This window comes from Leucoraja erinacea, chromosome 1 (assembly GCF_028641065.1).
Source record: "Leucoraja erinacea ecotype New England chromosome 1, Leri_hhj_1, whole genome shotgun sequence".
Classification (NCBI taxonomy): domain Eukaryota; kingdom Metazoa; phylum Chordata; class Chondrichthyes; order Rajiformes; family Rajidae; genus Leucoraja; species Leucoraja erinaceus.
The window spans coordinates 109,445,197-109,468,737 of NC_073377.1; the positions used below are offsets into that span (position 1 = coordinate 109,445,197).

Here is a 23,541-nt window from a genome sequence, read left to right on the forward strand (position 1 = left end):
CCATGTCTCCCTATAGTTAATACCCTCTAATCCAGGTAGCATTCTGGTAAACCTCTTCTTCACACTCTCTTAAGCCCCTGCGTCCTTCCTGTAATGGAGCGACACAAAGTCCACACTATACTCACTAACCAAAGTCCTATAAAGCTGCAATATGTCTTCCTGACCCCTGACTGATCAAGGCAAGCATACCAATTGCCCTACCATTCTTTCTACTTATGTTGCCACTTACGGTGAGCTGTGGGCTTGGACCTCAAGATCCCTCTGCACATCAATGCTGTTAGGGCTCTTGCCATTCACTAACTGTATACTTTCCCCTTATATTTGTCCTTCCAAACAGTTACAACTCACATTTGTTTGATATTCCATCTGCCAATTCTCTGCCCATTTCTGTAACTAATCTATTTGACAGACTTCCTAAATAGGTGAAGTCCGTGACTTCACCTATTTAGTGTCATCTATAAACTTATCAACCATCTACATTTACATCCAATTCCTTTGAATATGTCACAAACAACTGGAATCTCATGTTTTCAAGTGAATATAGACCACGTGGAATCTCACCCAACACATACTGATTCACTACAAAATTCAGCAACAAATTGCTGGTAGCACTAAGCGAGTTAGGAAGCATTTTTGCAGGAAAAGGGATAGTTGATGTTTTTAGGTCAGGATCCTGCATCATCATCCCTTTACCTCCACAGATGCTGCTGAGCCATTGACTTCTTCCAGCAGTTTTTTTATTTGCCCCATTTTCCCAGCATGCGTATTTCCCAATTCTCTGTGTTTCCTTTACAATTTTCATCCTCGTCTCTTCATCAACTGAACAAACACCAAATGTATTGTAGTTATTGAATCATTATACACAAAACCTTATGCTCCAATCACTGGTGAGAAAAACTCCAAAGTGAATTCGAAGTGAAGGGCATCAAACAACTATGAACACCAAACTGTAGGTTTCAGTTAAAGTAAAGCCTCAAGTTATATACATTTCAATTTATGTTAGTTGCAAGTGAATATTAGGATACCTAATGGATGATCAGCATAATCAGGTCCCTGGATATAACTCGGAACAGCCCTCATGGCAGTCTATGAAGAATAAAATACAAAACATTAGAGGTTCTAACAATTTCAAAATATGCTTGCAAATATAGTAGATATTATTACATTTTCTCCTTTTTGTCAAGTTTGAAAAGCCATCCAGAACATGGGAATATATACTTAAAGTTACACTGAGTCTGAAAAGGGTCCTGACCTGAAATGTCACCTATCTATCTTCTCCAGGGATGCTGCCTAACCTGCTGATTTACTCCAGCACTTTGTGCTTTTTTTTGTTACACATAGAATCTAAGGACAAAAATTCAAAAAAATTGTTCAAAGAATAGACAGGGAGATGAGAGAAATTTATTTTTCATCCGAGTTGGCAGTGGCCTCTAACTCCAAAAGGATGATAAATGTGAAAATTCTGATCGCATTAAATGTATTGGGATGTGTGTATAGGATGTGAACTACAAAACTGCAGAGCATTCTTGGGAGGTGGGATTGAGCTGTGTTATTCTTTTCCAGCTGGAAAATAACACAATGGGCCAAATAGCCTCCTTCTGAGTTGAAAACCTTCCATCATTCTATTATTCTAGATAGGTAAGTCATTCTAAAAGTAAACACTGAATGTTTGCAGTGTGCCCTTTCTAAACAGATTGCATAAAGAGCCACAAAGTGTTGGAGTAACTCAGTGAGTCAGGCAGCATCTCTGGAGAACATGGATAGGTGACGTTTCGGGTCGGGACCGTTCTACAGTCTGAAGAAGGGTCTCGATCTAAAACATCACATATCCATATTTCCCAGATATCCTGCCAGACCCACTCTGCTACTCCAAAACTTTGTGTCTTTTTGTTATAAACCAGCGTCTACAGTTCTTTGTCTCTTCAGACAGAATGCAGGTTCCCTGTATAAAGAAAGTACAAACACAATGTTTGCACTCTTTCAATCCCCTAATGAATACAGTATTAATTGAGGACCATCAATATTATGCCACTGTTCAGGAGCAGCAATTCAACAGTATCCGGCAAACATTGATCGCAGGACAGTTGTTAGATGTTCTTATCAGTGAAACAAAAAGATAATTAAATTGGAAAAACATGATTGATTCAAGAACAGTCTTGTTGGATTTGTTAAAAAACTAAACCACGACCAAAAAATTGATTAAATTGCTCAATTTGTAAGGAAGGTTGAGGGTAAAGCAATAGATATTAAATATATGAACTTTCAGAACACAAATCAATAAAGTACCAGTCAGGAAGTTTAGTAACAAGATAGAAGGTAGCAGAAATAAAACAAAAAGTGCTGGAATGGGAGTTAAATTGATTCACAGGATGGGTTCTAGTGGTTTTCAACACAGATTCCCCACAAGGAGGTTTCCAGGCCCTTGCTATACACTCATGACTCTAACTCCATCTACAAGTTTGGAGATGATACCACTGTGATAAGCCGGATCATGAACAGTGATAATACGGAGTATGGCAAGGAGATAGAGAACTTAATAACATGGTGTCAGGAAAACAACTTCTCCCTCAATGTCAGCAGGACAAAGCAGCTAGCTATCAACTTCAGGAGGCGTGGAACAGCATCAATGATGTCAACGTGACAATGTTCCTTGGCTTAAATGTTGTCAACAATCTATCATGAAACAACCACACTGATGCGATAGCCAAGAAGGCACACCAGCACCTCTACTTCCTCAGGAGACTGGAGGAATTTAGACATGTCTCCACTGACTCTTACAAACTTCTACAGAAGCATCAAAGAAAACATACTGTCAGGTTGCATCACAACTTGGTTAGGGAGCAGATCTGCCCAAGATTGCAAGAAATTGCAGAGTTGTGAATAAAGCCCAATCCATCAGACAGACCAAACTCCCCATCATTGACTCCATCTACACTTCATGCCTCGGAAAAGCAGCCAACATAATCAAAGATTAGTCCCACCTTGCTCGCTCCTTCTTCTCCCCACTCCCATTATCAGAAGATAGAGAAACATGAAAGAGCACACCACCAGACTCAGGAACAACTTCTTCCCTTCTGTAATCAGGCTTCGAATGGTCCTTCCATAAGCTAGGATACCCCATATGTTGGAGATTAGACTTGGTGCGGTACAATGCTGAGACCTATATTCTGCACTCGGTATCTATCACTTTGCTTTACCTATTGTACTTGAATTTGGCTTAATTGTATTTGTGTATAGTATCTGATCTGTTTGGATAGCATGCAAAACAAAGCTTTTTATTGCACACGTGACAAGTACACGTGACAATAATAAACCTAAACCAAGTGGATGTTTTTTTTTTGCACTGAGAAGTGGCTTGCAATGGTGTGCCAAGATTCAGTTTTGGATTATTTCCTCTTTGTAATCTGTATAAAAGAGAACAGGTGGTTTGTAGATGAGGTAAAGACATTCAATATCTCAGATATCTGCAGCAACTTACATGTTGACATTGATAATCCTGGTGAACAGGATTGTAATTAGCAAATAACTTTTAACAGAGGTGTCACATCCTTGCAGGGAAAATAAGCTTTCTTGAAAATTAGTATCTAAATACGTCTGAGAAACACGAGGTGCAGAGTACAAATGTCATACCTTTCATTCATTTGTTCTTTGTACCGTTCATATCTCTAGTTTCCCACTCCCCTGACTGTCTGAGGAAGGGGCTCGACCCAAAACGTCACCTATCACTTTTCTCCAGAGATGCTGCCTGACCCGCTGAGTTACCCCAGCTTTTTGTGTCTATCTTCTATATAAATCACTAACAGTGGTACTAAAGATGGTGAAATAAAGATTCACAAGAAGGTTTGCAGAAATGTGTGGTTATCATTAGAGACAAGCTATTTTTTTCTAGCTTCTAAAGTAACTGCTGAGGAGTGACTGATTAGGTCCAAGATTCTGCAAAAATCTGACGATAAAATAGAAAAATGTCTTCTCTTGTGGGGAGGAGCAAAACCACAAGTCATTTAATAAGAGTCAAACACGATATTCAGAATAACAATTAAGAATTTAATTGTTCCATTTTGGTACATAAGACAACTAGACACTCTTGATAGAAATAGCTTCTCTATGTAAAGAGTAACAAGACTGTGGAATATGCTACAACAATAGAGTTTAGATGTGCATTTGAGGAAGGTCATCAAGGGTGACGAGTAGTTGAGACGATGTTGGGCGAGTCCAGAACCAGGGGCCACAGTCTTAGAATAAAGGGGAGGCCATTTAAGACTGAGGTGAGAAAACACTTTTTCACCCAGAGAGTTGGGAATTTGTGGAATTCCTTGCCACAGAGGGCAGTGGAGGCCAAATCACCAGATGGATTGAAGAGAGAGTTAGATAGAGCTCTAGGGGCTGGTGGAATCAAGGGATATGGGGAGAAGGCAGGCACGGGTTATTGATTGGGGACGATCAGCCATGATCACAATGAATGGCGGTGCTGGCACGAAGGGCCAAATGGCCTCCTCCTGCACCTATTTTCTATTTTTCTATGTTTCTATGAGATACAAAGTAGAACATCAGTGCAAGCATGAATCAAGTGGGAAGAATGGCCTGTTTTCTAGTTAGAGATTTCTGCAGTTTTCCGTTGAATGGCACACATGGAAAGATTCCATAAATAATTTTGTTACTCGAGCATATGAAAATGGAAAGTTGTGACAATTCTTGCCTAGAGCCAGCAAAAGCAACAATGCACCAAATGCACTCCTTCAATGATACTCAAATTCCAAAGAATCAGTGTCCTGTATATTATCCACTTAACTTGCACATCATCCACTTTGAGGAACCAATTGTTCAACAAATGCTCCTTTCAGCTTGTTTTATATGAATGAATATAAAGCCAGTAATCAACATACCAAAGGATAGTGCGGTCTTAGTTTTCCTGTGTATCGATACCCAGGCCAGGGATCTGTATTCATTTCACCTTTCTCAGACTTAAAAGATTCTTCGTTAGACTTTTCATTTTCTGAAGGGAAAAGCAAGTTACAATTTAGTGACCGATGCTGCAATTCTTGAAACAGTGTTCTAGAATCATTTACTACATTAATTTTCTTTAATTGGTTTAATTAAAGCAGTAATTTTAGCTGCAAAGTGACTTTTTTAAAAAAGCAAACAATTCTCAGCTATTACACTTTTCTCACAACATGGTATAATTTCCACTTGGGTAGCTGCAACACTATAGTTTGAACAATTTCAAGTTACCCTTCCTACTCCAACTTTCTTTCCTGTGCCTCCCCACATCCTGGTGCGTACACAGTTCTCCCACCATACCCAGTCATCCTACTCCTTTCCCCTCCTTTGTACGTTCCTCTCCCATCCCCGAGTCCCTAATTTCCCCTTTGCCCTCCTCTTTTCTCTCTCCCCTTCCACTTAAGTTCCTCCCTGCGGTTTTACATTTCAACCCACTTCTCTCCTTAGCTGACACCCTTTTGTTTCCTTTCACCTCTGGTCTTCGTCACTTACTCCACCCATCTGCAAATCACCCCCCCCATCCCCATCCCACCTAACACTTGCCAGACTTTGCTCACCACCACTTCTTTTTAAGCTTTCTCCCCCCTCTCCCCTGCCCCCCCCCCCCCCCCGATCCCCATCCAATCAGTTTGAAGAAGGATCCTGACCCAAAACGTCATCTGTCCATTCCCTCCACAGTTTAGTTTAGTTTATTGTCATGTGTACCAAGGTATAGTGAAAAGGTTTTGTTGCGAGCTAACCAGTCAGCGGAAAGACAATACATTATTACAATTGAGCCATCCAGTGTACAGAAACAGGATAAAGGGAATACGTTTAGTGCAAGATAAAGTTCAGAAAGTCCGATTAAAGATAGTCCGAGGGTCTCCAGTGAGGCAGATAGTAGCTCAGGAGCGTTCTATAGTTGTTGATGGGATGGTTCAGTTGCCTGATAGGCTGGGACGAATCTGGAGGTGTGCATTTTCACACTTCTGTATCTCTTGCCTGATGGGAGAGGGGAGAAGAGGGAAAGACTGGGGTGAGACTCATCATTGATGTCCACAGATGCTGCCTGACCCTCCAGCACTTTTGATTTTTTTCCCCCTAAAAGGCACTGATGTTTAACCTGACAATGTTGGTAAGAAATGGAAAATAAAGCTTGCTTTTGTTGCTCACTAAATATCTGCATTATAAATTAGAGCAGCAACAAATACTACAGAAGCTAAGTCTGGTTATACGACAGAAGGCACAACTGATTGAAATGGAATTTTTAAGGAGGCGATTGTGCTGATAAGATCAAAGATTTTAAGAATAGCAATGCAATTGAGAAGAATAAACGGCTGCTGAGGAAATGGAAAACTTTCTATTTCAGGTATAGCTGGAAGCATGAAAAAAAAAAGATTTTTCAAGCATGTCACCTAAAAATGTACCTCAAGCCTATTCACACCACACTTGGAAATACAAATCAGATGCTGGTATCTGGTGTAAAAAAGTGTTGGAAGACCTCAGTGGGTCAAGCTGCATATGTGAAGGCAAAGTGATGGTCGATTGGGTACAGAAAATACCTACCAGAATGCTGCTTAGATTAGAGGATATTAGCGATTAGAGGTTGGATCAACTTGGATTTGTCTCTTAGATTGTCGGAAATTGAATGAAGATCTGATAAAGTATATAGATTTATGAGGCATAGATAGGTTCAGAATCTATTTCCTAGAGTGGAAATGTCAAAGGCAAGAGGGCATAGTTTTAGTCAGACGATGAAAGTTTAAAGGAGATGTGCAGGGCAAGTTTATTTTTCTTACACAGAGTGTGGTGGATGCCGAGAATGCATTGCCAGGGGTGGTGGTGGACCCAGATACAATTATGGTGTTTGTGGCATTTAGATTGGAACATGGATATGCAGGGTATGGAGGAATATGGACCTTGTACAGGCATAGAATATTAGTTCAACTTAACATCATGTTCGGCATTGACATTGTGGGCCGAAGGTCCTGTTCTGTTCCTTTGCTGCATTGAGCAACAGTAGAAGGAGCTGATGGCATCACGCTGGGCCAGGCCAACCTCACGTGATTGATCCAGTGTCACCTGGACTCCAGACCTTAAAAGAAATTGCATATCTCTTTAGGCCACAATTGGATTTTTAAGAGACTTGGAAGTTACAAGTTGGCGCTGGAACATTCCAGAAGAGGATCTATTGACTTGGATAATGTATAGTGAACAAGTTTTCCACTATATCTTGGTATACCTGAAAATAATAAACTAAACATTCTACACAGAATTATACATTATCTTATGTTAGTTGTGGGCTCACACTGTAAAATACTTACTGGCTTTCTTATGAAGCAGCTTATGAGTTGACCAACTTCCTTTGAAGCACTCCTGAAAAAATTGACAAAGAAAGTTCAATTTAACACGAATGTACAAGAGAAAAAGTTACAGGTACAATACAGTCAGAATTTGAAATACAATGGAAACATGGTCTTTTACCCGGGGTAAGGGAATTCAAAAACAAAAGGAAATATGTTTAAGGGGCAAAATTTCATACAAGCCTGAAGGACAACCATTTCACTCAGAGGGTGGTGGGTATATGGAATGAGCTTCCAGAGGAAGTAGTTGAGGGAAATATTATAGCAGCATTTTAAAGAACACTTGGGCAGGTATGTGGAAAGTAAAGGCTTAGAGGGATATGGGCCAAATGGGACTAACTTAGATGGGGCATCTTGGTTGGCATGGATGAGTTGGGTCGAAGTTGTGCACTTCACATTGCCTTGGGAAAGCAGCCAACATAATCAAGAAGGAACTGCAGATGCTGGTCTGAAGAAGGGTTTTGGCCCGAAACGTCGCCGATTTCCTTCGCTCCATAGATGCTGCTGCACCCGCTGAGTTTCTCCAGCAATTTTGTGTACCAACATAATCAAGAACCTTTTCCACCGTGGTTATTTCCCCTTCTCCTTTCTTCTGTCATGTAGAAGATACAAAAGCTTGAAAGCATGATTTCCTGCTGTTTTCCTGCTGTTATCAGACCTCTGAAGGGTCCATTCATGAGCTAAGGTGTGGTCCCAATCTTCCAAGCAACCTCATTGCAGACATTGGACTTTTGCTCTGGAACTGTAATGCTACCAATGCTGCAAAGCTACAGCGCCCTCCATAATGTTTGGGACAAAGACCCATCAGGTATTTATTTGCCTCAATTTGAGATTTGTAATAGAAAAAAATCACATGTGATTAAAGTGCACATTATCCGATTTTAATAAAGGCCATTTTTATACATGTTGGTTTCACCATGTAGAAATTACAGCAGTCTCCCCATTTCAGGGCACCATAATGTTTGGGACACAGCGATGTCATCTAAATGAAAGTAGTCATGTTTAGTATTTTGTTGCATATCCTTTGAATGCAATGACTGCTTGAAGTCTGTGATTCAAGGACATCACTAGTTACTGGGTGTCTTCTCTGGTGATGCTCTGCCAAGCCTGAAGAAGGGTTTCGGCCCGAAACGTTGCCTATTTCCTTCGCTCCATAGATGCTGCTGCACCCGCTGAGTTTCTCCAGCATTTTTTTGTACCTTTAATTTATGCTTGTTTTGGGGGCTAGTCCCCTTCAGTTTTCTCTTCAGCATATAAAAGGCATGCTCAATTGGGTTCAGATCGGGTGATTGACTTGGCCAGAATTTACCATTTTTTAGCTTTGAAAAACTCCTTTGTTGCTTTAGCAGTATGTTTGGGATCATTGTCTTGCTGCAGAATGAACCGCCGGCAGGTATTTGTCTGAACTTGAGCAGATCGGATGTGTCTATACACTTCAGAATTCATTATGCTACTACCATCAGCAGTTATATCATCAATGAAGATAAGTGAGCCAGTACCCTCAGCAGCCATACATGCCCAGGCCATAACACAGCCCCCACCACCGTGTTTCACAAATGAGGTGGTATGCTTTGGATCGTGGGCAATTCCTTCTCTCCACAGTGAAGGGCTCAGACTCAGAGCCTCTCCACCCTGTTGTATGAACCAAGTCATGGACCACCTACAGCAGGCACCTGAGAGCCCTGGAACAATACCATCAAAGATCCTTACGAAAGATTCTGAGGATCAGCTGGGAGGACAAACGCACCAACATCAGCGTTTTGGTGGAAGCCAACATGACCAGCATCACCACCACAATAATGCAGCATCAACTTCAATGGAATGGCCATGTCATCTGCATGTCCAACACACGTCTCCCTAAACAAATCCTGTACTCTCAATTGAAGGAAGGTTGGCGAGCCCCCGGCGGGCCAAAGAAACGCTTCAAGGACAATATCAAGAACAGTCTGAAGAAATTCCCCATCACATCAAACAACTGGGAGCACATTGCACAGGACAGGCACTCCTGGCGGAAATCCGTGCAGGAAGAAGCTGCACTTCACGAAATGGAACTACGCCGTGTCGCAAAGACAAAGCGACAGAACTATAAGGAGAGAGAGAAGGAGGCTCGACAACTACCAACCAGCGCCAGTCTCCACTGCCCACGTTGCACCAAGGTGTGTGGATCGCAGATCGGCCTCTACAGATATCTGCAGACCCACTAGTAGATGACGCTATGGAGGGGACAATCGAGTGACCGTCGATGATGATGATGAGGAGGAAAGACTAGGTAGGTGCTGAAAACTCTCTTATACCTGCATTAAGGAGGCAATTAAACACACCTGAGTAATTACAAACACCTGTGAAGCCATGTGTCCCAAACATTATGGTGCCTTGAAGAGGGGGGATTATAATAATAATAATAATAAATTTTATTTTCGGGCGCCTTTCAAATCTCAAGGACACCTTACAAGGATTAACAGAAGAGAAAAAAACATATAGTCGGAGAAAAATAAATAATAAGGACATCATCAATATACAAATTAAAGATAGAAATCGCTCCAAAGACAGCTGTTATTTCTACATGGTGAAACCAAAATGTATAAAAATGGCCTTTATTAAAATCTGACAATGTGCACTTTGACCACATGTGATTTTTTTCTATTCCAAATCTCAAATTGTGGAATACAGAGGCAAATAAATAAATGATGGGTCTTTGTCCCAAACATTATGGAGGACATTGTATTTCCGCACACAGGTATTTATCTCTTTGTCCTTCTAAACGTTAGTCCCATATCATGCAATCATGTGTCCCATACACTGTAAATGGATCAATTGTAATCATGTATTGTCTTTCTGCTGACTGGTTAGCTCGCAACAAAAGCTTGTCACTGTTCCTCGGTGCACGTGACAATAAACTCAACTGAACTGAACTTCTCTTTGTTCTTGTGTATGGCCTGATTGTATTCGTGTATAATATTATCTGATATAATTGCATAGCACACAAACAAAAGCTGTTCACTGCATCTCAAAACATGTAACAATAATAAACCAATACTAAATGATAGTCATCTTTTGAAAACGTCACCACTTAATATACGTCCACACCTCAACAAGTTCCGGGCCCGCCATTATATAGAGCTGTTCTTCTGTCGCCTCCACCTCTGGGGCATTTTCTCTGGTGAGCAGTCCTCACAGCCCAGTCACAGCCTTTTCTCCCATCTCCAACATTCCTCCTCCTCTTGGACTCCCCCTGCCAGTCTTCTACTGTCTCTGGACCTTTTTACTTCCAACTGCTGACACAACATCAACTGTCTTGATTTCTCTACTGCCAATGCCCACTCCAATTTCACCCCCTTTGAATGCATAGCCGAAGTTCTCCAGGGATGCTGCCCGACCCGCTAAGTTACTTCAGCACTTTGTGGCTTTTTCTTGGAAACCAGCATCTGCATTTCCTTGTTTCTACCAGTTAATATATACTAGTTGATTTAATCAAATAGCTTTTGCTTTGGTTTGTAATCAGCATCCTTAAAATACAAAGGCAGTTTTCCACAAAATCATGAATAAAGTATAGATTACTCTGCTCATTTTTGACATTAACTACTCTTAATTTGAGACCACCAAAATTTAGGGAACAATTCAAAAATATACACAGAAAATACTAAACTGCATAAAGCTCCTCCCAGCTGTTATCAGGCAACTGAACCATTCCATCAACAGCTAGAGAGCAGTCCTCACCAACCATCTACCTCATTGGAGACCCTCAGACTATCTTTAATTGGACTTTATTTTGCACTAAACGTTATTCCCTTTATCCTATATCTGTACACTGTGGACAGCTTGATTGAAATCATGTATAATCTTTCTGTTGACGAGATAGCATGCAACAAAAAATAATATTTTCACTGTATTTCGGTACATAAACTAAACTAAATAAACCAAACTAATTATGACACTTTTAATTGAAATACTGCTTCAATAGAAGTTAACTTCACTGGACAACTTTACTACATGTGCAGCATTGCCTTCACACAACATCATTAGTTTTGCAAATTAAGCACCTTTTCCTTCCCTGCGTGGGGGCACTTAGTTCAAATGTCATCACTGGTATTTCCACGATGTGATGAACAGGTGCCTTCCATAAATTACCGAGACAGCCAATGCTGAAATCACATCATGCCATTAGTTTGCAACACAGTACAGTTTATTCAGCGATCCCTTGAACTAATTACCCCACCAGCATTACCACAATTGACTTAACCCCTGTTAATGCAAGGACTGTAGAGGCGTTAATGCTTAGATTTATTAGTATGGGACGAGGAATTTTGGAAATGAACTTCATCTGTTCAGCAGTGGAGATTGATGTCAACAAATGCTTTCATAAACTGCACAAGGGCTGATCACATTTCCTGCAACATTCGCACTGGCAATTGCTCGTCAGATTTATGGTGGCATTGCTAAGTGCTAAATTGCATTATATGATACTAAAATGGATTCTCAACCCTTGCAAAGGGCAATAAAGTGCTTATTTCAGGGGAAATAATCCTAGGTACAATGTTCTAAATAGGACGGCATGAAGTTCATGAACAAACCAATCAAAATATGCATTCATGAATAATATAATTAAAAGGAATTGCAGATGCTAGTTTATACCAAAGATGGACACAAAATACTGGAGTAACTCAGCAGGTCAGGCAGCATCTCTGCAGAATAAGGATAGGTGACGTTTCAGGATCAGTGTCAGGGTCCTTCTTCAAGCTTTTATTTATTTATTAAATGCATTTACAATAGTTAAACAATAGAAATGGACTGTGTTAAATTAATCAACCAAAAAAATCCTTTAAAAAAATAATCTCTTGAGAGAATAATTTAGAGAGGAGTTTCAATTAATTTTAGCAAGCACTGACGCCAAGAAAATGCAAGTTCTTCTCTCGGCGTCAGCTGTGGCAGGGGGTAGCATTCTTGATGGTGAGCCAGAAGAGTATGGATTCAAGTCTCGTCCCTGACACTGTAGTATAAAAATCCAAGGCCAAAGCTCCAAATGCTAAGGGCATGTTGCACCATCATGTGCAGCATTGCCTTCACACAACATCATTAGTTTTGCAAATTAAGCACCTTTTTGCTCTCTGGACTACAAAAATCCTTTGAAAATATTTTGAAGGGTATCAGAGAAGTTATAGCTGTTCTTGGACCATATTCATCCCTCAAAATTGGACAAAATAGATTATTTTGGGAGAGCACCATGGTGCAGCTGATAGAACTGCTGCCTCACAAAGCTAGAGACAAGGGGTTTGATCTTGACATCGGGTACTGCTTGTGTGGAGTTTGCACGTGACCACTTGGGTTTCCTCCACATGCTCCACATTCCCACATCCCAAAGATGTGCAGGTTTTTTGTAGGTTCATTGGATGCTGTGAATTGCCCCTGGTGTATGGAGAGTGAATGCAAAAGTGGGATAACGTAAACTAGTGAACGGGTGATCAATAGTCATCGTGGACTTGGTGGGCTAAGGACCTGTTTCACATGCTGTGTCTCTAAACTAAATACATGGAATCGAGTGCCCACACTTCTCCGTGCCATTAGTAAGTGGCAGCAATCAAGAGTAAGATATTTTATAAATGCCATCTTCAGTCCACATATGAATTTGTACTAATCCTACTGTTATCCCAGCTGTGCACAAAACCATTGGCTGTGTGCTTGTTCAGTCTTAGAAACACACAAAACTGCAATGGTTAGTGGAATCATTGCTGTTGTTGGAAAGGAATTTAATTCAGGAAAACGTAACTGGCCATGTCCAAAACTACAAAGATCCTGTTGTTCAGTTGCAGGCCTCTCTTGGTTTTCCATACCCATGGCAATAATTTAAAAACTCTTGTCTCCAAATTCTTCTGTTGCTGCACATTCCATTTACACATCTTGTCTCAACTACACATCCCATCTGCAAAAACTCATCTTGTCTCCAAATTAGATTAGATTAGATAGATTAGATAGCCTTTATTGTTCAAATTCTTCTGTAGCTGCAAAACTTGCGTGTCAAAATCCTTCTATTGCTGCACAACCCATTGTACCTACTCACCTTTGGTCTTTTGTACCTTTTTTTTCTGCCTTGAACTGGAGTGTAAAGCCCCAACCCACTGACGTGTCCTTGGCACGCTAATTACGCGACCTCGTGGTCGCGTTGAGGTGCGATGGTCCCGCGAAGGTCGCGCGCAACTTCATGCATCCGCACAGCCGTCTGGAGCGCGTGACGTCATTTGAAGATGGACACAAAATGCAGGAGTAACTCAGCGCGACCGGCAGCATCTCTGGAGAGAAGCAATGGGTGATGTTTCGGGTCGTGACTTGCATGCCAAGGACATGTAAGTGGGCAGGGCCTTAAGGAGTTTCCTTCATCCTCCTCAAACAGCACTTACACAGCACTTGGCTGAAGGGTTTCGACCCGAAACGTTGCCTATCTCCTTCGCTCCATAGATGCTGCTGCACCCGCTGAGTTTCTCCAGCATTTTTGTGTACTTGGCTATTAAACCCCCACTCTCCCAACACTCGAATTCCCTTTCTAAACCTCACTGCCACCCTAAACTTCCCACAGCTTCAAATGTCTGGTACCACTTCAAGAGTTATGTTAGTTTAATTGTAATTTGGATAGATAATGGAACATTGAAATTCTATTCATTCCAATGTAAATTCTAACAATAATTTTTTTCCATTACATCCTATCTGCTTGACTAGAATTTTCCAGCACTTTACCTTCACTACTATTGAATAAGTTAAATAAAGCAAAAATAAAATTGAGGGAGGGAAAAGCCAGCAACTATACACATACCACTTACATACCAAACTGTCACCTACAAGTGGGCCTTGCGTGTTAGCAAGGAGGAAAAAAAAAGATACATTGACCAATTACAGAATAGATTATGGCAAACAATACAGACAACTGAGAACAGATAAAATGTTAAGAACATTACTGAACATTCACTCAGTTAAGTAAAACCCCAATATACTACTCCAGAACTATAAGCTACCCTGTCTGTTAATAAACCTCAAATTTAATCCTACAGACAGGAGTGTTATATTTGTCTTCCTATTTAGGTCTCTTTGCTTTGCTTTCCTCCTTGAACGTGATCCTTAAAACTTTTCCCTTTGACCAAAATAATCTACACAGTCCCAATCTGTTACTTGGTGACAAATGAGAAGGTCATGGAGAATAGTGAGGTCGACGAGGATCATACTGATATTCACGGGCAACTAAATCAAAAAGGAGGTATATTTTTAAGAACATGAAGGTGGATAAGTTCCAGGGCCTGATAGGATTTATCCCAAGTTATTTAAGGGGGGGGGAGAGAGGACATTGTTAGGATCTTAACAAAGATCTCCAAATCCTCGTCAGCCACAGGTGAGGTGTCAGAGAACTAGAAATAACAAATGTTGTTCCTTTATTTAAAAAGGATGATCGGGTCAGAGCAGTAAATTATAGGCTGGTGAACATTACATCAGTGGTAGGGAGATTATTTGAGATGATTTTTAGGAATAGGGTTTACATCTGGGGAAACATGAACATTAACAATAATCAGCATGTCTATTTGTTAGGGGGGGGAAGTGATGTCTTCAAAACTTGATTAACGTTTTTGGGGAGGTGATGAAAGTGATTGATGGGGGCAGCAGGTGTTATCTGCATGTACTTCAGCAAAGCATTCAACAAGGTTTCTTGTGGTGTGCTTATCTGGAAGATTAAGGGATATGGGATCAACGAAGACTTGGTAAATTAGATTCAAAATTGGTTTGGTTGCTGAAGACAGAGGGTAGTCTTTTCTGACTGGAGATTTGGGACTAGTGATGTTCCGCAGAGGTCAGTGCTGGGAACTCTTTTTTGTGATAAATATAAATTTTATTGATATGGATGAAAATACAGGCAAGCTGAATAGAAAGCTTGCAGAAAACACAAAAACGGTGGAGTTGTCGATAGTAAGGATGGTTGTCAGAGGATACAGCAAGAAATAGAGCAGTTGGAAATATAGGTGGAGAAATGGCAGATGGAGTTGAATCTGGACAAATGTGTACTGTTACAGATTGCGGGTTAAATGTCCGAGCAAAATACAGTAAATGGTAAAGACCTTTAGGGGCATGGATGCAGAGAACAGTCTTGGGGTGCAAGTCAATCCATAGCTCATTGAAAGTGGCAACACAAGTAGATAAGGTGGTTAATAAAAAGCATAGCATACTTGCTTTTACCCGATAGGGGACTGAGAATAAAATGTCAGAAATCATTTTGCAGATGTATAAAACTTTGGTTAGGCCCATCCAAAGAATGGTCCCGATCCCAACGTCACCAACCCATGTTCTCTCCAGAGATGCCGCCTGACCTGCTGAATTACTCCAGCACTTTGTGTCTTTTTGGTTAGACCACATTTGAAATATTGTATGTGGTTCTGGTCGTCACATTACAGGAGATGGAGGCTTTGGAGAGGGTGCAAATGAGGTTAACCAGGACGTTGCCTGCATTAAAGAGTATTAACTGTAAGGAGGTTGGACAAACTTGCGTTGTTTTATATGGAATGTTGGAAAGTGGTAGAAATATATAAAATTAAGGAATCCACCTTTAGGATAGTCAAAGTCTATCCCAGCCCCCCCCCCCCCCCCCCCTATAGTGCAAAAGTCAAATATTGGAGGACGCAGGTTTAATGTGCGAGGGGGGATGTTCAAGGAGATCTGTAGTTAAGATTTATTTGTAAACATAAAAAGTGATAGGTGCCTGGAATATGCTGCTGGGGAAGTGCTGGGAGCAAATACAATAGCAACATTTAAGAGGCATTTAGACAGGCACATGAACAGGCAGGGGATGCAGTGGTAAAGACTATTTACAAACTGATGGGATTATTTTATATTGGCATCCTGGTCAGCACAGATATTGTGGACCAAAGTACCTGTTCCTGTGCTGTACTATTCTTTTTCTATATTTTTAAATTTTATTTAATATTATTTTGAACCACTAGGTTAAAATGCTACATAATTGCATGTACATAGGTGACCATCAATACATACTTGAAAAGGAATGTTCTTCACTACACCCCAAAGCTCTAACAATTTTAGAAATTATTTTATTTATGAGGCAGAGAGTGGACACAAATATAAGTAGCCAATAAAAAGGGATAAAATAAAGAGCAAAATACAAATTCAAGATGGTAATACGTCTTGACAACACGCCTTTGTGTCACATTCGATGTAATTAGATGCTTAGAAGTCCTACGATGCTTCATGGAGGTGTTGGCAACCAAAATGTGACATCAAGCCACAAGTCAAGTAACTACATTTTTGTTAATGAAAAAGTGTTCATTGAGGAGATTTCATGATCCAATCTGCACAGAAAATGTGCAAAAGCAATGGACACAAATATAATCAGTAACAAATTTTGTAATTCTACTTCAATAACAGCAACGAGGGAGCCTGAAATCGGAGCAAACAAAGAGGGAAAATTGTTGTTGGCTTCAGAGGAAAGTGGCATTAATAGGATAATAGATACGGACAACTTGAACAAAAGGAAGTACAAGATATTCTCAATAGGTAAAGCATTCTTATGACAACAACTCAGGTGCAAGAATTTTACAGCTCGAATTAGGTGAGAGGACATTCTTCTGGCAGATGGGTGAAGGTGATTGTGGAGGGAGCCAAGTAAAGGGTGATTGGTTGTGTGTGTGCAGGGGAGTGGAAATAAACATGGGCAGTGCATTTCTAACTCGTAACTCCAAATCCATAATGTACACACTACAGATGTTGGTTTATAAATAAGATGCAAAGTGATGGAATAACTCAGCGGTCCAGGCAGCAGCTCTGGAAAACATGGCTCGGAATGTTTCACGTCGGGACCCTTCCACAGATTGCGATTATTGTTTTAAACAGCTTCCTGATATAATTCTGGTCGAGATCCTTATTCAAATCGATAATTATTGTTTAAACAGCTTCCTGATACCATGCCCCAAACAAGCAATAAAAAGCAAGTATAATAAATATATGGAGCCCACGCACTTGTGCTATAAATGTAATCTCTTGCCAAGATGACAGTTTATTCCCCGTCAAAGTACAATGAGTAATGCACAAATCTACTTTTTTCCATATTTGCAAGATATTATATAATAAAGTTTCTTAAACACTTCCCTGTAATCCATTGTAAAGCTCAACCATTTCTGTACTTCGATATTAAACAACAGGCATACTCTACATACCTTCAAGTCCTACGCTTTACTCACCCACATTACTACACCTCCATCAAGGTCACTGGGTAACTAAAAATTCAAACTTTTTAAAGAAATGATAAGACAGCACAAAAGCTTGAACAATCTGTTTAAGGCAACACTTTAGCCTTTGTAATTAGAATTTGTAAACAGCTTGGTGTAGTTACCCGATGAGCCCTGCAACTGGCCTTGGTGAGTCACTGATGAACTGCACGATGTACTGAACTCAGTTGTGTCAGTAAATATCTAATATTATGCAAACACTGGTGTCAAGTAAGGGGAAGGTCAAGCTAAAACTCACCAATGTTCATAGAGGAACACAAGGTCAGTCTGTTTAGAGCCCATTCCATCATTCAACCAAGATCACAGCATCTGCCTGCATCATCATCATACTCCTGTTATATTTCCAAATTCCCAATCCTCTCATTTAATACAAATCCATTGAATTCAGTGTTGATTCCATTTTAATTGATTTGCAAGCTTAGTTTAGTTTAGGTTAGAGATACACGGCCCTTTGGCCCACCGAGTCCATGCTGATCATCGATCACCCATTCACTTTTCTATCCTACACACCAGGGACTATATACAGAAGCTAATTAACCTTCAAACCTGCACATCTTTGGAATGCACGAGGAAACAAAAGCACCCGGAGAAAACCCATGTGGTCACAGGGAGAACGTACAAGCTTTGTACAGATAGCACCCGTGGTCGGAATCGAACCAGGGGCTCTGGTGCTGCAAGGCAGTAACTCTACCGCTGTGACACTGTGCCACCCGAAGGGGCTTAGCCATGTGGAACAGAAACAATAGAGAGTTGGAAAAGACAGAAGAAAAGGGCAACACAGTGGTGCAGCTGGTAGTGCTGCTGCCTCACAACACCAACCACCCGCGGTACGACATGACTTTGGGTGCTGTCTGTGTTCTCCCCGCGATCGCATGGGTTTGCTCCGGGTTCTCCGGATTCCTCCCACATCACAAAGATGTGTGGGTTTGTAGGTTAATAGACAATAGACAATAGGTGCAGGAGTAGGCCGGCGCCACCATTCAATATGATCATGGCTGATCATCCCCAATCAGTACCCCGTTCCTGCCTTCTCCCCATATCCCCTGACTCCGCTATTTTTAAAAGCCCTATCTAGCTCTCTCTTGAAAGCATCCAGAGAACCTGCCTCCACCGCCCTCTGGGGCAGAGAATTCCACAGACTCACCACTCTCTGTGAGAAAAAGTGTTTCCTCGTCTCCGTTCTAAATGGCTTACTCCTTATTCTTAAACTGTGGCCCCTGGTTCTGGACTCCCCCAACATTGGGAACGTAATTGATCTCTGTAAATTGCCCTGTGCCTAAGGTGTGGATAGGAAAGTGGGATAACATAGAACGAGTATGAACGGGTGATGGATTTGGTGGGCCGAAGGGCCTGCTTCCATGCTGTATTTTTCAATTCAATTCAAGGTGGATCTGTGTATTAGGGTGGAAACGATTGTTGAGGGAGTTGCAAAGGAGATGATTGTGGAAGGTAGGGAATGGGTAAGAATGTTGAGCGGTAAGAATGTTGAGGAGCAAGAGAGGATAATTTTTTAATGCTGAAGAGTTGTATTCAAAATCAAGACCCAACATAAAACACATGATATATCGAGCAGCAAATTTCTCTGTCCTCTAACAAACAAGACCTAGGCAATTAAATACATTTGTCTAGAACACAAAGTGCTGGAGTAACTCAACGGGTCAAGCAGCATCTCTACAGGACATGGATAGGCAATATTTCAGGGCGGGACCCTTCTTCAGGCTGATTGTAGTAGCAGGAATAAGGCTGGAAAAGAGGCGGGGCAAGACAAAACCTGACAAATGATTGGTGGATACACGTGGGTGGACAGAGGGTGATTGTTAGATGGGTTGACAAAGACAAGAGTTGAAAAGGAGACCAAAGGCTGCCAGATGATAAAGGAAGAGGAGTGAAAGAGGAAGCTATTCGTCTGTTGGAGGATTCTAGCCTGAAGAAAGGTCCTTACCTGAAACGTTGCATATCCATGTTCTCCAGGGATGCTGCCTGATTTGAGTTACACCAGCACTTTGTCTTTCTTTGTAAACCTGCATCTGCAGTTCCTTGTTTCTACATTTTGACTGGTCCACTGCGAAAGCTCCTCAAGGTATGCCTAATTTGAAGAGGTATTCATCCTTTCTCTTTCCTCTGAGTTTTGTGTGACCCTTTCTCTTCCCCCCCCCCCCCCCCATCCCCTGTGATTGCTGGAATTTGAAAATGGTCCCGACCAGAAACATCACCTATCCATGTTCTCTAATGCCCCTGTCACACTTAGGAAACCTGAACGGAAACCTCTGGAGACTTTGCGCCCCACCCAAGGTTTCCGTGCGGTTCCTGGAGGTTGCGGAGGTTGCTGGTGGTTGCTGGTAGTGGAAGCAGGTAGGGAGACTGACAAAAACCTCCAGGAACCGCACGGAAACCTTGGGTGGGGCTCAAAGTCTCCAGAGGTTTCTGTTCAGGTTTCCTAAGTGGGACAGGAGCACAAGGATGCTGCCTGACTTCGAGTTATTCTTTCACCTAGTCTCCTTCTTTGTAAACTAGCACCTGCAGTTCCTTGTTTCTACAAGCTATTCCTGAACCTGATGGTCATGGTTTTCAGACTCCTATACCTTCTTCCTGATGGTAGGAGTGAAATGAGAGGGGGTCTCTCCACATCAGCTCTGGCGCACATTGTAACTCTACCTGTACAAAGCTTATTCTCCCTACTGACATGGAATTTGCAGGTCCTCTGTCTGCCATCTGTGCACCACCTCATGCCCATTGCATCCTCTATCCCATTTCATCCATTCCAACCCACATATAAAGCAGAAGGAAGGATGGGGATAGGTGGAAGGGTGCAGGGTGGAAGTGAAAGGATGCAGGAAAGTGGGAAAAAATTGGGTGCACACCAGGGTGGTGAGAGGGGCATATGTAAGAGAGGGGGTGGAGAGGCGACTCTTGAGTTGGTCAATGATTGGGTCGGCAACAGGTGTGTGATAATGGGACTTTGAGCATGGGGACTGACAGGGGAAGAGAATGATGGTACTGAGTTTCAGGGTACAGTATGGAGCTGGTGCTAGGTGAGCAGATGGACTGACTATGGAAAGGGCTGGGGAAAGGATAGTGGGTGCAGGTCCAAGGTCCAGGGTCGGGTGAAGCTGTCATTGAGCGGTGGGTCTGACAGGAGGGGGGTGGGGGACAGTGGATTGAGAAATGGGAGTATCAGGCGAGGGTACCAAGTTGAGCTACTACCAGCGGAGTGGCTAGACTGATAGACAATAGGCAATAGATGCAGGAGTAGGCCATTTGGCCCCTTGAGCCAGCACCACCATTCACTGTGATCATGGCTGATCATCCACAATCAGTACCCTGTTCCTGCCTTTTCCTCATATCCCCTGTCTCCGCTATTTTTAAGAGCTCTATCTAACTCTCTCTTGAAAGCATCCAGAGAATCGGCCTCCACTGAGGCAGAGAATTCCACAGATTCACAAGTCTCTGGGTGAAAATGTTTTTCCTCATCTCCATTCTAAATGGCCTATCCCTTATTCTTAAACTATGGCCCCTGGTTCTGGATTCCCCCAACATCGGGAACATGTTTCCTGCCTCATGCAGGGACAATCCCTTAATAATCTTATATGTTTCAATAAGACTTGAAGGGCCGAGATGGCCTGTTTCCGTGCTGTAAGTGTTATATGGTTATAAGATCCCCTCTCATCCTTCTAAATTCCAGTATATACAAGCCCAGTCGCTCCATTCTTTCAACATATGACAGTCCCGCCATCCCGGGAATTAACCTCGTGAACCTACGCTGCACTCCCTCAATAGCAAGAATGCCCTTCCTCAAATTTGGAGACCAAAACTGCACACAATACTGCGGGTGTGGTCTCACCAGGGCCCTGTACAACCGCAGAAGGACCTCTTTGCTCCTAGACTCAACTCCTCTTGTTATGAAGGCCAACATGCCATTCGTTTTCTTCACTGCCTGCTGTACCTGCATTCTTACTTTAGAAGTCAGTGGGTATAGGGTCAGGGTCATGGTGTGAACAACGCTGCTGTCAGGTGGGCGACAGGACCTACAGAGGAAGGGGATGGTTGGTCCAGGGTTGGGGGTACTGTGTAAGTTGGTGCCAGGTGGGCAGAGGGACTGACAGGAGAATGTGGAGGAGAGAGTGGATACTGAGTCTGAGGTAAAGAGTCAGGTGTATCGGTGGGCAGACAGAGTAACAAGGAAAGGGGGTGGCGGGTGAAGGAGCAAGGGTACCGGGCAGATCTGTTGCTAGGTGGACACAGGGAGTGTTGGGGGAACTGTGGGGAAGGGGTCAGTAGATATCGGGCGAGGCTCCAGGGCAGAGCTGTTGCCAGTGAGCAGCGGGATTGACAGGGGAATGGGATGGTGGGTGGAGGAGCAAGGACACAAAGCAGATCTGTTGCTGGGCGAGCAGAGGGGTAACAGGGCAACTGTGAGGAAGCGGTCTGTGGTGACAGGGTCTTGGGTAGCGTGCGAAGGTACCGGGCAGAGCCGCTACCAGTGGGTGGCTAGACTGATATGTGAACTGTGGTGATGGAGGTTGTGGGTGTAGGGTCTAGGCTACTGGGCATAGCTGCTGCCAGGTGGGTGGCAGGACTGACAGGGTAACTGTAGGGAAGAGGTCAGTGGCTACAGGATCAGGGGTAGTGGGCAATGGGAGCTTCTGCCAGATAGGAAGCCGGACTGACAGGGGAACTGTGAGGAAGAGGGCTGTCGGTGAAGGGTCGTGGGTACCGGGCAGAGCTATTACCAGGCGGGCAGAGGGAGAGATAGGGAACCTGTGGGGAAGAAGAGGTCAGTGGGTACCCAGTGAGGGTACAGGGCAGAGCTGCTGCCAGGTGTGAGGTGGAACTGTGGAGAAGGGAGCGGTGGGTACGAGGTCTGGGCTACCGGGAAGAGCGTTGTTTGTGGGCGGCAGGACTGACAGGGGAATGTGACAAAGAGGAGAGTGGGTACATGGTCAGGGGTACCAAACAGAGCTGCTGCCAGGCGGGCAGAGACACTGACAGGGGAACTGTGGGGAAGGGGGAGCAGTGGATACGAGGACCAAGGGTAGCAGGTGAGGGTACCGAGCAGAGCTGCAACCAGAGCGGATAGACCGATAGGTGAACTGACAGTGGATACAGGGATCAGTGGGTACGGGGGATGGGGTAGCGGGCAGAGCCACAGTCAGTGGGCGGCGGGACCGGGCAAGGTCAAGGTCTGGGTCCCGGGGCCTCTTCCAACGACTGTCTCATTCAAAGCGGCCGCCCCGCGCCCCCGCTACCGGCCCCGAGCCTCCAGCCTCCAGCAGCCGCCGCGGGGCCCGCGTCTCACGGCGTCTCGTCTCGCCTCGCCGCGCCGCGCCGCACCTGCGAGCAGAAGAAGGAGCCGTGGATGCCGAGCTTGATGCAGGTGGGACACTGGAGCCGCGCCTCCCGCTCACAACCGGCCGTCTCACACACGCGCCGCACCGTCTCCCCGTCCGACGCCATGACAGCGGCCGAAAGGACGTCGGGAAGGTGGAGGAGCCGGAGCGCCGACACTGGGAGGACCCACCCGGCAGCGGCGCGTGCGCGTGCGCTCAGACCACCCCTGGCCATTGGTACCAAAGATTCTAGAGCGGATTGGTACAGGGTGAGGTAGAGTGTGGATAGTGTGCAGCGGGAAATACATGTGTATATATATGAACCACTGATAGATATAGTGTGAGGTTAAGTGTGTGTGTGAGATGGATAGTGTGCAGCGGGAAATGCATGTATATATATATATATATGAACCACTGATATAGTGTGAGGTTAAGTGTGTGTGTGAGATGGATAGTGTGCAGCAGGAAATACATGTGTATATATATGAACCACTGATATAGTGTGAGGTTAAGTGTGTGTGTGAGATGGATAGTGTGCAGCGGGAAATACATGTGTATATATATGAACCACTGATATAGTGTGAGGTTAAGTGTGTGTGTGTGAGA

General features: G+C 43.2%; 1 protein-coding gene across 2 annotated transcripts in view; it reads right to left on the minus strand.

Annotated features, from left to right (window-relative positions):
- metap1 (methionyl aminopeptidase 1) overlaps window positions 1–23,099 on the minus strand; it is a 53,121-nt gene extending 30,022 nt beyond the window's left edge. Inside the window, exons 1-4 of one of the 2 annotated variants that reach the window (XM_055641260.1) lie at window positions 22,940–23,099; window positions 7,302–7,353; window positions 4,884–4,993; window positions 1,026–1,086 (exon numbers count right to left, since the gene is read on the minus strand). In XM_055641260.1, the coding sequence (XP_055497235.1) occupies window positions 1,026–1,086; window positions 4,884–4,993; window positions 7,302–7,353; window positions 22,940–23,062 (346 nt within the window). In that variant the 5' untranslated portion in view covers window positions 23,063–23,099. Of the gene's footprint in view, window positions 1–1,025; window positions 1,087–4,883; window positions 4,994–7,301; window positions 7,354–11,380; window positions 11,458–22,939 lie in introns of those variants that run through there. The other variant, XM_055641267.1, reaches the window with a different exon arrangement.
- Window positions 23,100–23,541: the final 442 nt, after the last annotated feature.